This window comes from Linepithema humile, chromosome 1, assembly GCF_040581485.1.
Source record: "Linepithema humile isolate Giens D197 chromosome 1, Lhum_UNIL_v1.0, whole genome shotgun sequence".
Lineage (NCBI taxonomy): Eukaryota > Metazoa > Arthropoda > Insecta > Hymenoptera > Formicidae > Linepithema > Linepithema humile.
In genome coordinates this window covers 15,572,007-15,586,081 of record NC_090128.1, presented here as the reverse complement: position 1 = coordinate 15,586,081, position 14,075 = coordinate 15,572,007, and the positions used below count along the sequence as shown (strand labels likewise).

Genomic DNA, 14,075 nt, shown 5'->3' with positions numbered 1-14,075 from the left:
GCGTCTTACGCGACTGAAGAAAGGAAACTGAAGCGCAGCTGTTTTCGCGGATACTTTATAACCTGTTCCCTTCATCAAGCTAGTTATTTTTTCTTCGGCTTTTCTTTTAAGATTTCCACTCGATTCCTTGAGACGAGATTTGACCGCCTCCTTGAACGGCGTATTATTTTCAACATCCTCCATCACGTTAATGCCAGCGCGTAAAGCTTCTTTACCAACCGCTCGTACACCTTTACTCAGATAAGGAAGCACCCTTCTGAATAATCCTCCGAGAAAACTACCGATTCCGTGCCCTCGTTGATAGGGTGCTCCGACGAAAACCCGTGTGATTCCTCCGCTCCGACCTCCGTTTTGTATATCGTAATATTCGTGGTCCTCCGGTCTAGCCATAGCGGGCGGCTTTTCCGACTGATTTTTTCTTACTGGAAACGTCTAAAGTGCAACGTCACCGTTAGCGTTCCCGATTGGAATGGTATTCTTTTTCCGAATTGATCTTTTATATCTATTTTGATCCTGCGGAAATACGTTTGTCGTAATGGAATATAATGCGGGACGAAGAAATGTTTCACTTGATTCGCGCCGTACGCGTAATAATGACCGTAATATTGCAGCTCGACCGGTACTATTCGAAGAAGTGGAGTTTGCACATCGCCGGTTATATAAAGTTCGCAAATATCGCAATAAACAAAGAGTTTATCGGGAATACCGCGCAGCAATCCGTGCGGTTCAACAGTATAGAAATTTTCAGCGCGCACTCCTTGTTCCGTTTTAAACCCGAGTTTAATAAAAGGCGCTGTAAAAATATCTTTGGAATTAGGATTAGCTGTGAGCATGGTATAGTATGCGATTTCGCTAGGCGTTACGGCTCCACCGCAACCGAGTATTCGTAGAAGATTATCGGAAACGTTCATATAATGAGGTTGCATTTATTTTCATCGCATGTAATGTCAAACAAGATTTTACCGCTGCTAGCGTCTTCTAGTTTCAAATTAATATGCAAATTCGCATCTTTGCACGCCGAATTAATAGCGGAAATAAGTTCCTCGATATTTTTGTAAATACCATTCGGTATTACGCCTTCCGTCGACGTTAACGGCACCCCGTTTTTCCTCGTCTTGTGTCTATTTTCAATATCGACGAATCTAATGACATTTTTAATGTGGTTTATGTGTAAAAAAGTAGCGGGAAATTGGATCTCGTTAAGCGCGACTTCCCATTCGCCGTGTAAGTGTGTAGGTTGAGGTAATTCTGTGATGAAGGAAGTGGTTGCATTGTCCGGAAAATAACGCATACTGCTATTGCTGAGAAGAATCAAGAGAAATTGATCCGCCCTCATTTTGAACAAGCGGGGTTAAACTCGAAACAGGGATCCAAGAATCAAACTTGCCGGGATAACCACGCCAGCTAACCAGCACCTGTTTATTATTACCGCGACCCCGACTTCTTATCACACGATCGACGATAAACTCCTCCTCCTGCAAGTTTTTCTCAACCCTAGTCAATTCTTGTTCGTAAAAAATGCCGTCTATGACTTCTCCCGCTAAATCGCTCAGCTCGTACACACGTGGTTTTCGCCAATCGAGTAAGTGCGGATGAATTCAAAATATCTCCTCGCTCCACCGTGCCTCGTATCCTTTCTCGAAGACGACTTTTGTTCTACTGATACGAACGTGATCACCGACGTGGTATTTAGCCTTTTGGCGTTTTTCGTTCGCTTCGCCGTTGCTCCTCCATCGACGCGTTATATTTTCACGAGCGATACGCGCATTTTCTCTCGTAACGACATACGGTTGCATTCTGGTGCTCGAATGACGAGTGTGATTATAGGCGTTTACGATATTCTGCAAAACATCGATGTAGCGTCGTGTATTTTTATGCGTAAAATAACGCCACATTCGTTCTTTCAACGTTCTGTTGAAGCGCTCGACGATGGCGGCTTTGACATCCGGATTGCGGGCTACGCGAAAACGAATGTCATTTTCTTCCAAAAGCTTTTGCAGCGGTCGTCCGACAAATTCTTTACCCTTGTCCGTTTGTAGGTATACGGGCGTGCGACCGTTGCTTCTCGAGAGCACGTTCTGAAAAGCTCTCATTACGGAATTACTCGTTTTGTCGCGCAATGGTTCTACCCAGACGTATTTACTAAGTACATCGATAATCACGAGTAAATACGAATATCCCGCGTTGTAACTTTTGAGATTTCGGAGTTCGATCAAATCAGCCTCCCACAGATCGTCGATATTCGTTACGTTATAATGCATTCGTGGAAATTTCCGTCGCAATGGACGATGCAGCGTGTACGCGTCTTGCGCTTCGAGCCATCGCACGACGTTGTTACGGGATAAATTTGCCGCGCGAAACAGATTATCGACAACCGAATATCCCGCATAATGCGCGGGATCGTAATACAATTTTTCAAGAGCCGTCATTCCAATTTACTCCATTCGAACAGGTGTCTCGCCGGTGGAGAATTCGCGTTTCTCTGCGGAGTGGAACTCGCTGCAGGACCGGTAAGTTTCGCGATATTTCGCGAAGAACCGGCTGCTAATAATTTTTTATTTCTCACTAATGCGAAGGGAATGTTCAAGTCGTGAAGTAATCGCGCGAACTGAACTCTTCCCGCGGCTTTCACTGTTTTTCTATCGCGCATCGCCTCGTTTATCAGGTCAGCGATATTTGAATCTTTTACGACGTTACGGTCTATAGTCACGACTCCGTACTCATCCCAGCTAATTCTAGTCGACGATGCTTTATCGAGCAAGCGTTTCAGTAAGCGAGCTTCGGCACGGTAAGATTTCGGTACGCTTTCCACTATTCTTTTGACGCTTTTCAGCACCTCGAGACTCGCGTCGTGTTCTTTCGGGAGGCTTCTCGTACGACTAGAGCCCAGAGCGAATGAGCCCGTGAGATTACGCGGCGGTACTCCTTCGCGAGTGTCCATCGTATTTTCGTCCTTTTCTTCTTCTTCTTCTTCTTCTTCTTCCTCGGTGTTACGCGCGTTGTCCTCTTGATTTCGTCGTCCGCGTGCTACTCGTACAAAGTAAAGATATCGCCGAAGAACCTCTTTGTACATCTTCCATCTCTCGGCTTCGTCGTTCGGATAGGGCGAATTAAGAATTCGACTCATCTCCGCATCGAGTCTGGATAGAGTGGTTCCGGGTGTTCGCACGGAATTATTATTATTATTATTATTATTATTATTATTATTATTATTAGCGCTTTCGTTGTTCTCCGGTGTGTTTTCCACTAGCAGCGCGCCGTAGTCGGTAGTCGGCTGCGATTGTTGTAATTGACGCTGCATTCTCTCGAGATTTTCCGTAGAAATTAAAACCATTTTTTTCGCCCTTTCCATAACACTCGATATTATTTTCTCTCTTGTGCTTTAATCCGTCATCCTGCCTATAATTCGCGAAAATAAGGCCTCTAATAGAGGAACGATAATATAGGATAAGAATCCACCTCGTTGTACCAATAGCTTTCTTTTATTCTTCCAATTTCCTCGCTTTGACGCGATACGACGCAGCGTCGTTTTGTATTTGCTCAGACGATTTTTTTCGCGTCGTTCGAGCGCAACGTTACCGTTAAGTGTGTTGAAAACGCATTCGCAAATACAGCGAATAAATTTTTCGTCCGCGGTTCGCAGGAAGGAGCTGCGTTGATTTTTGTTCAGATGACACAGCGCCTCTAGAAGACAAACGTTTCTCTTTCCGATCGAATGTCTAGCGGTTTTCGTTGCACTGTCCGACGCTGCTACCGCTTCTTTCATTGTGAGAAAGTCTCTCGCAACTGCCGTCTCGCGAGCGCTGGTACATACTTTTTATACGCTGAAGAACGATCTGCGTGGTAGACGTAATGCAACGCATCGTCGGGAAAGATGCTTGTCCGAAATCGATATTTGTCCGGAGTCGATTGTTTCAGATCGAGTAATAAATATCCGTGAGGGCGTGAGGTTGCATCAAAGTATGCTTCTTCTAGAAACTTTGGGTCATCGGGGTACACCTGTCGCGCGAGATGGCGAATTTGAGCGCGATCGCGCGGGTTCTTGAAGACGATGATGTAATTGGTATTAAGCGATATGTCGCGCTGACAGCGTCCCTGGTGAAATAAATTTTGCGTGATAAGTATAACGCTGAGATTCTTATGGTGGCTATTCTTTGTAAAAAGATCCACGATGACGTCGCACGGGGATGATTCTCTTATAAGATCGTCGATTATCACCAACTTTGGTGTGAGAGAATCGTGGGAATAATCACGCGCTTGTGGTAACCCCTCGCAAAACTCGATTGCATTTTTCTTTATTTTTTCCACAGCGTTCCTCTTTTCTTCTTTTTTCGCAAACGTGTATTGAAGTTGCCGATAAGCATCCTGTTATTCGGCGTAATAAAATAAAACTCTTTGGAAAGAAACATCGGCCATTTCGTGTAGATATTTGAGAAAAGTTTTTACAAAGACCGTTTTACCGCATCCGGTGGGACCGCTGACGATAGACGTCCAAGGATGTTTCCAGCGTACGTCCATCTTGCGAAATGAACCCTTCGCCGTTCGCTCGCGTCATAAACAAAAAAAATCAGCGAAACGAAAAAATCAGCGAAACACTATGACGCGATAAGCTTACCCGCTGACGGCGGCGGCGGCGGCGGCAACCGCTTGCTCGCGCTAGCGTACAACTCGTGAACTCGAACAAGCTGATTCGATCCGCGGAACGGCGACGCTGGACAAACGCAACCACCGAAATTGCTCGCGCTAGCGTCCAAGAGCAAGGAAACGCTGCTTCCCGCGATGAAACGCTTTTTTTCTCGGAAAAAACAAAAATGAGGGTTTTATATGAAATACGGGAAAGTATTAGGAGGAAGAATGGGAAAAATTTTTAAGAAAAATTATGCGAGAAAAAATTTATTTTTACAAATAAAAATACATGATTTGAGAAAAATAAAAATATTCGTTTTATTTCTTAAATTTTCCATAGTTTTTGCATAGTTTCTATACAATTATACATTTATTTGTACATTTAAAATGTAAACATTTATTTACATTTTAACAATAATTAATAATAATTATAATCTAACAATATTTTCTTAAATTAAATAAAAATTTTTTATTTACATTTTTTACAAAAAATTTATAAATCTACTTAACGCTATTTACACTAACAATAAGTCGGAAATCGGAAAACACACGCAAGCGACTAACCGCTGACAGCGAAAGAGCGAAAGAACAATTCCGTAAAAATTAGCGAATCGTGTAACCGTAAGGAACGGAACAACGACTATTGAGAAATCTACGCTTCAATAGCACAGGAGTACAAGCTTTCGCTTCGTCGCGAGTTATTAATAACTCGTGAAAAACCGTACGCCGAATTGCTCTGAAACGTAGATTTATCGATGTTCTATGTTGCTCTCCTTCTTCTTCTTCACTTTCCTCTTCTCGTCCCTCTCGCTCTTTTTGTAATATTAATTCTCTTATACTACACTGAGAGAAAAATCCGGTTAAAATTGATCGGAAAATCCATTCAAAAAGTAACAAACGGATATTATCGATCCCTTCAATCGGAAAAAATAACCGATGAAAACTGAAATAACCGATCAAAAATATCCAATTAGAAAATATCCGTTTGTTACTTTTTGAACGAATAGTCCGATTATATTATGTCCGATCAATAAATCTAATCGGAATCTGATCGGAATCTGATCGGAATTTTCCCCTTAAATATACCAATTAATATTAATATTAATTTGTATCACTTCTTCTTCTACTTTGAGTTCTTCAAGAACAGTTCTAACTGTATTACAATTCATTTCTTTCACTTCTTAATAATTGACACGTAATACATTATTATATACAAAATATTGCACACAATATTGCGTCACACTGCCTTCACGCTGCTTCGATGACGAACACGAGACAATAGAGTACAGGCTCATGCACGCTGGGCCCATCGGTACGACTGTTAGCACGACCAATCACAATCGAGTTACCAGTGCGACTTCGAAATGTGTACACATGTATTTCATCGGACTTCTGAACGGATAAATTGTATTTCATCGGATATTACACTTTATCGGATAATATTTTAATCGGATATAGTACATTAGATCGGACATTCAGCTTGATCGGAAAAAATACCTTATTTTTATCCGATCAAGTGCAATGTCCGATCATATTATATATCAATTTAAACGGATAAGTAAATCGCAGCTCATTATCCGTTCATATTTCATTGGAAATTTTATTTCATCGGATAAAGGCATCCATCATTTCATCGGATAGCCCCAAATCCAATCAAAATCAATCGGATAAGATGTTCAAACGGTTTTTTCCGATTAGAGTCGCTGGATATTTTTCTCAGTGTACGTATCAGGGGCGAATTTAGGCATGAGCTGAATGGACTATAGCCCGGAGCGGCAAAATTTAGGGACGGCAAAATCGTCGCAGAAAAAAATGTGCGATTCCAGAAAAAAATGATAAAAAAAGGTCATTAGATTTGAAAAAGTGCAATTGGGGGGGGGGGGGGGGGGGAAGCCTGAAATGTAACATATCTGTTATGTAAAAAAATGTAACACAGGCTGTTAATATTAAATTGCAATTACGCTTGAAATATTCTTTATTTTACTTGAGATATAACATAAATACATAATCAAAATTATTAAACAGGAGCGTAAAGAGCCACACAGCAAGTTGATCGTGCAAAGGTAATAGTGTATTACTTAATTTACATTATCGTAGAATATAAACGGCTTGTCATCAAGCCCTTATCAACATAAATAATAAAAATTACAAAAAAGCCGCAACGCATTAATTACAGAAAAAGTGTGATAACATAATAAAGTTTTTCGGAATAATCCATAGATGAACAGACGTAACGTTCAAAATCAAATGACATTAAGATTGTGGTAAAAACATAATGTAGGCGAAGAGATCATCCCCTCACTAGTAAGATAAGAGAGAAACACTTAGGTCCATCTTAAATGATGGTCAAAATCTTAATGAAGAAACGGAAGTCCTCTTCCAAAATGTAGTAATTTATAAGTATTTTTATTTATTGAAAAATGGAAGATTATATATATCGAAAATGTATTAAAGAGATTTGAAAAGTCATTCTTATATTGTTCAATATGTAAATGATAATCGGTTGTAATTAGAATCAATTTTTTATTTTATTAAAATCACTAATTGTAATTGTATAAGAAAGCCATGTAAGAAATCATTATGTGGTAATTCAAAAAATTGTAACAGACAATGTATTATTTGTCCAAGGAAACAATTTTATATATGATAACAATACTTTTCTACACAAATGCCATGTAACGAATAATATTGTATTAATTCCTGTAAACAATATTACTACAATTTGTGTTTTTATGGATATTAATAATCAAATATATGTAGATTCCTATCAACCAACAAGAGCTTGAATAAATACTGATGCATATTCAATTATCGTAAATTTATTTATTTTTAAATATATAAAAATAAATAATTATAAGAAGTAATATAAAAAATAAAGATATTTTGTAACAGTTTTGTATATATTTAAAATTTCCTATCTTTTGTTGCACATATACACGCGCGTGCTCATATATATAATATATACACACACATTCTTCTAATTTTATTTTAAATTATATATTTTAATATATGTATAAAGAAAGAGAGAGAGAAAGATGAGAAAAATAGTAGCATATATAATTATACATAACCCACACAGCACAAAACATCCTATGACATCTTAGGGATATCTCAATGTCCTGAGGTAATCCTAAAGACATTGAGATATCCTTAAGATGTCAGGATGTTTTGTGCTGTGTGGGAAATAATCATTTATACATAATGTATAAAATTATTTTTGTCAGTTATTATTAGTACAACTATTAACATAATAAAACTCTCTCTCTCTCTCTCTCTCTCTCTCTCTCTCTCTCTCTCTCTCTCTCCCCCCCCCCTAGTATTTAAAATTTTATATTTACTATTTTTGATTAAATTAATTAATATAGAGAGAACCGTTTTTATATATATTTATTGGTAAAAATAGAACTAAATAAAACAATTCTAAGTTGAATAATATCAAAACAGATTGAAACGTTAGGAATATTAAGGTAGGAACAGGGGCGGATTAGGATCCCATTAGGCTGGATAGGCTATAGCTTAGGGCGGCAGATTTAGGGGGCGGCAAATTTTCAATTTTTGAATTAAAAAAAAATTTATTAACACTCGATTTATATTTGAAATACATTCTGATTTTCATCAAAAGAGTATAATATAAATATGTTCGTGATCATTACTGTTAAAAAGCGTATAAAGTGCTATTTTTTCCGGCATTTTCGGCAAAACTTATTTCCCGTTTTTTCCCTCCAATTCTCAACCGATTTTGTTGAAATTTTTTCTTTGAGTTTTTTTAATATTAAAAATTGCACTGTCATTAAGGGGCGGCAAATTTGATTCAGCCTAGGAGCGGCAGAAACCGAAATCCGTCCCTGGGTAGGAACATAATTATCTAATTCAAGCAGAATTGTGACGTTCTAAATACGTTCTGTGCGGAGCTAGAGGTTAAATAGTTTCAAGATAGGGTGATATAATTGCTTAAAATATTAAATTAGGTGTTAGATTGAACATTAAAGTCGAAAATAGGAGAAAAATTTCGATTCGGCCGAATTATGATTATAAAAGTTTCTTTAACTTTTATAACGTTAAAGAAATTTTTATAATCGTTATTAATGTATAAAGTTATTTCTCTACACTAATGAATTTTGTATTTTATTCATGCTCATTAAAGTTTCTATAAAATAAATTACTATCTTTTCCTACAAATTTGTGTATTATTTTATCATTGCTACATAAATATTTGATTAAATATTTGATAAATATTTGATTTGTAATTAAATTTGTATATTTATTAATTATAAATTCTTTTACTATAACCAAATAAAAAGTTTCTATTTTTAATAAAAGTTTTTATTTTTAAAGAATTAAAATTTCATAAACAACATATATGTATGTATCCATGACAACTGGTCGCGCATTTGTCCCTTTTCTCTTAATATATCAAAACTCGCGATTTCCTTTTTGGTAAGAGCAAAATCCGGTCTGAGAATTCTCTCATCACAAGTTTAAATAATGACCTTTTGACAGCAAATATCGCACTATCCAAATTAGTATAATAATTCATACAATAAATAAAAATAACGATAATGAAAAAAAGGTAAACATCTTGAAAGACATGTCAATGATATGTCAAAGCAACAAACACAATTTTTTCGGAAAATTCTTTTTCAGGAAAATCTCAGTCGAGAAGAATTCTGAATATAGGGAAACATCCGCACATTCGAGCGTGGCGAATTTGAAAGCTACAAATCATCTGAGACGGTCGCGATCTGCAAAGTCACCATTCGTACAGAATTTGCACAATTTGGACTTGTCGGAAAAAATCGCAAAGCCTGAAAACAATCGGACAATGCTACCAGACGAAATGCAACCGCCAAAAACTAGATTCACTTCTCGTGACAGATCAAAGGAGACGCGTTCAATCTCATCGCCGCGACTTAAAAGTTTTCCCGCTGAAAAGATCAAGAAATTAAACAATTCGCCGATGTTCACACCCGAGCCAATCAATGCTTTAATAATGCAACAAGATCCTCGGGAAACTAGAACTTTCTTTGCGAGTTCCTCTGTCAGAAGTAACAACGGTCATGGCGATGTGATGTTTGCTCAATTGTCGCCAGTACATCAACAAACAAAGGTAAATTTTAAATAAATCTTTTAATAAATTATTTTTTATTTTTAATTTAAATAAAAAATTATACAAAATATATTTATATTTCAATAATATTAAAAATAACTTTATAATAATGTTGTAATGCACATTACATACGATACATATGTTAAAGGTATGTATTTTCAGTATTAAATTATTGAAATATTAAATAACTTTGCTTTTGTATATCGGAAATATACTAAAATTATATTAAATTAATAAAATTAAACAAAATTAATTAATTAAAGAAGTTATATTATTATTTATGTATTTTCAGTCGCAAAATACATCCAGCACGAGTCAACAACAAATTGTAGCTAATCATCAACAGCCCCGTCAAACAAATCCACATTCTGAGAATTTGTTAACTCGACAAATCGCGTCTTCCGAAAGGCAGGTGCATCATCCATTTGTACCAAACGTCTTCCAAGGAGCAGTCAATCCGTCGACAATAATTAACCAGCCAGTAATTATTCAACCTTCTTCAACGCAAATGCCGCAACAAACTTCGAGCAATTCGCATGCGGTGATCGATCAAAATCACAATGAGACTACGGCTCTTGACAGTAAATGTGAAAAGCAACCGATCAGCGGTCGAAACGCGATTAATCACAGACAAATGTTCGTACAAATGCAGCAACAAAAACAAGAAGAAATTTTACGAAATGCGAAAGCGTTGTTAAATAATCGCTCTGCAAATGATTGTCAAAACGTCTATCACCCTCAATTATATTACCAATTTCATCAAAATCCTCAACGAATCTATCAACAATCGCCGCGCGATGCATACCATCAACAAATGCCGCCACATATGACCCAGCAAATTTATAATAATTTAGGAACATGCTGCAATTATTACAATCGTCAGTTATCCACAGCGCAAGCTCTAGGACAAGGAATGACTTCACCGCAGGATGTAACAGTGAATCAGATGAGATTGATGCAACATAATTTACCAATTCATCAACGGAATCATGGATATCCTGTTAATTCGTCATCCGTGTGGCCGCAAAATAATGGATGGATGCAAGCGACGAGTCGGAACCAACAACACTTGCACCAGCAGCCACAATGGCAATATTATTATTATCAAACGCCGACTGCAAAAAATATGAACTTTAATCAACAAAATTCAAGGAACCAAAGTCAACCTAATCCGTCGCAGAATCAGACAAATTATAAATCTACTAATCAGCAACCAGCTATGGCAGCTTACAACCGACAGGACGGCGGAAATAAAACGTTGCAATTCACACCTGAAATGATACGTGACCAAGAATTGCTAGTTTCCAGCATGAGGCAACAAGGTACACCCGATCAGGTGATGCAGCGTCAATTCGACGCATTGCTGAACGAGCAACGCCGACACCTGGCTTACGTCGCGCAGTTTCAACAGCAAAAAGACACCGTAGAGGTCAAAGAAACTCAACTTGCTCGAAGAAGGACGGAAAAGAACGAAAAGCCGGAATGGATGGTGCATATCACGCCACCACGGATATCGTATAATGAAATTGGAAGAATAGAGACACAAGTAGGTGCAAAGGAACAATGTCTGACGGATGGCCAATCGCCGGAAGAGATGAACAGGATAATTGCTGCTCAAGAAGAAAATTATAATCAACAGAAAAAGGCAGAAATATCCAATCAAATTGTTTCACCGCAGCAAATGTATTTGCGGATGAATCCTCATCAACAAATGGTTAGTTGGATGTATAGAAACGATCAGGTACCATATGGTTACGCAGGCCGTTATCTCTATGGTCATCAGCAGAATGCACCAATCAATGCGTATTATCGACCAAATCCTTCTTTTAACGACTATATTCAATATTCATACAACATGCCTTATAATCATCAATGTCATTCACGCGCTGAGCAAGAAATTCGGACGAAGAAGCATAATCTTAACTCGTCAAATTCAATTGATACTGCACATTTCTACCAGCAAAATAAGAGGCTCACTGAACCTTCTAGCTTACTGAAGATGCGAGTATACAAAGAAGTAATCTGTCCTCAGAAACGCAATAACGGCTTGCAAGATCCGCATACTATCCAGAAAACGCTAGAAGCGCTCAAGGATCCAGCGAATAGAAGAAGTCTCCAGTATCTGGCCAATTTAACTAAGAAAAAACCCGTGATCAAGTTAAACGGTACTCAGGATCCTGACGAGATTCCGGAAGACATGCAACCGCGATCTTCCATAGAAATCACCTCGCAATTTCGGAAAGGAGTTTCAGCGAATGGCTTAGAGAACACAAGGAATTCGGACAATCCTTCACCGCGTATCCTGCGACCTAAAAGAGCCGACGAGCCCATGATGATGGAATATCCGCGACAAGGACAAAACACAAGAACCTGTTATAGCATGCAAGCCGAAAAGGAGAACGACAATCAACAGCAAACCAGTCATGCAGTTGCCCATGCACAAGACGCAGGGTCAATTCCTTACGATCCACAGAGCGCGTCTACTGCACACAGATGCGGCAACGGCAACGGCAACAATGCTATGATTTTCCAATATGCAAGTGCTCCATCTCAAGATTATCATCAGATGCAGCAATACTATCTAAATAGACAGAACTTGACGGGCCACAATGGTGGCCAAGGTGACGTTGCGAGTATGCGACGGCCAGATATATCGAATGCGAACAGAATCAATCGCGCCGGCGGTGATACCGGCGAGAAATCGGGCGCTAAAGAGACAACGAAGCACACAAATGATGTGCAGGCGATGCAAGGGACGAACGCTTCAATCGGTCAATCGGAAATCCGCGAGGCAAGAACCATCGGAGGCATTACGTATCTCGCTAGCAAGTCTGAATACGGCATCAACAATTTTGTCGTATCGCCTAATAAATTAATCGCAAACAGACACTTGCAACCTCCTAGAATATTTTAACGAATATTTTTACTTGTTCGAAAACCCTAATTAAACATATCCCGGCAATTAACTGAAAAATTAAGTGATTAAAATATTATGTAATTTTTTTTATATAATTTTGTTTTTATATTTAATTAAAATAAACTTATTGCATGTGAAAAAAATGTGAATCTTACAGATGGCAAATTTATTGCGATATAAAATATTAAAATATTTAGGTGGATGTATGTTTTTATATCAGTGTTGTGAATGTATTTTACAATTTTGATTCTATTTTTCGATTTTATTTATATTGTACACGTGTTTTGAAATTTTGTTTTTTGATTTCGCGTTGTGTACATTTTAAGCATAAAATATTATCAAAAAATGTCTACGCGGTTCTTGAAGATATAATAAATAAGTATCTAAAGTATATATCACACACACACACACACACACACACACACACACACACAAAATGTAGCCGATCATGTAATTTTACGTTTACTGTTTTTTGCATCAATATATTAGATCGTGTAATATGAAATATCCGATTTTACATCAGTTCAATATAATAGAGCGGCTCCAAGCGTTGAGTAGAGCCGAATTTATAACGGTCGCGAAAGTGTTAATATAGTAAATATTATTAATATTTAAAAATGACATCAACAGTGCGAAGTGAGTGACACAATACGAAATAATCGATAAAATTGATTATTAGATAAGAAGAAAATCTGTTAAAATACTTTTTTTTTCAAATTTTGATGCACAAGCTAAATTTACCAGTTACCATTAAAATTTTTGTACAAAAGCAAGTGCTTCCGATATGAATCGATGCGAGCAAAAGCGGAATTTTATGAATGAGATGCATAATATTATATGCGAAATAGAAAGTTTGTGAGTAAAGCATATATTTTTAAATTTACAACTACATATTATCTATTAACCGTTAAAATTTTTGATTGATTGGTTATTTGACGAAAAAATAAAGTTTGACACGATAATAAAATAAAGTTCGACACGATAATGCCACAAAGAAATATTTTTTTTTGTCAGAAAGCTTGAACCCGAGGTATGCAATGCAAGCTGCCCTCCCCTAGGATGTCCTCGGGGACCCTGTCCGGGGATGTGCTGTTCAAGAAGAATCTGCGATCCTTGTTGCGTATCGAAGATGCCACGCGACCCGCCCCCACTCCGTTTACCTCGTTGCTACATGCCACATTATCCGAAGGATTATTCATGCAGTGCGCCTTGCTCGTTGCCTTGCGGCTTTTCATTGATAGATATAAATCGAGCAAATCTAATTGCACGGAATGGTGGTTCGTCTAATCTAGCTTCTCAGAATCGCGATCAATTATACTTCCAACAAGTCCCATCCCCTGCTCCATGTAATCTCATACCAATTCCATCGTCTTGTTGCGCTATTGGACCAGTGATATGTTGGAATACATAGTAAAATCATTATCC

The 14,075-nt window shown here is 37.8% G+C and overlaps 1 protein-coding gene across 1 annotated transcript; it reads left to right on the top strand.

The window, feature by feature from the left end:
* Positions 1-7,853: 7,853 nt before the first annotated feature.
* On the top strand, positions 7,854-13,382 carry LOC105679289 (uncharacterized). The gene is made up of 3 exons (XM_012379217.2): positions 7,854-9,196; positions 9,271-9,733; positions 10,026-13,382. Exons 1-3 carry the CDS (start codon positions 9,186-9,188, stop codon positions 12,645-12,647), a joined length of 3,096 nt encoding a protein of 1,031 aa, XP_012234640.1. The 5' UTR covers positions 7,854-9,185; the 3' UTR covers positions 12,648-13,382.
* Positions 13,383-14,075: the final 693 nt, after the last annotated feature.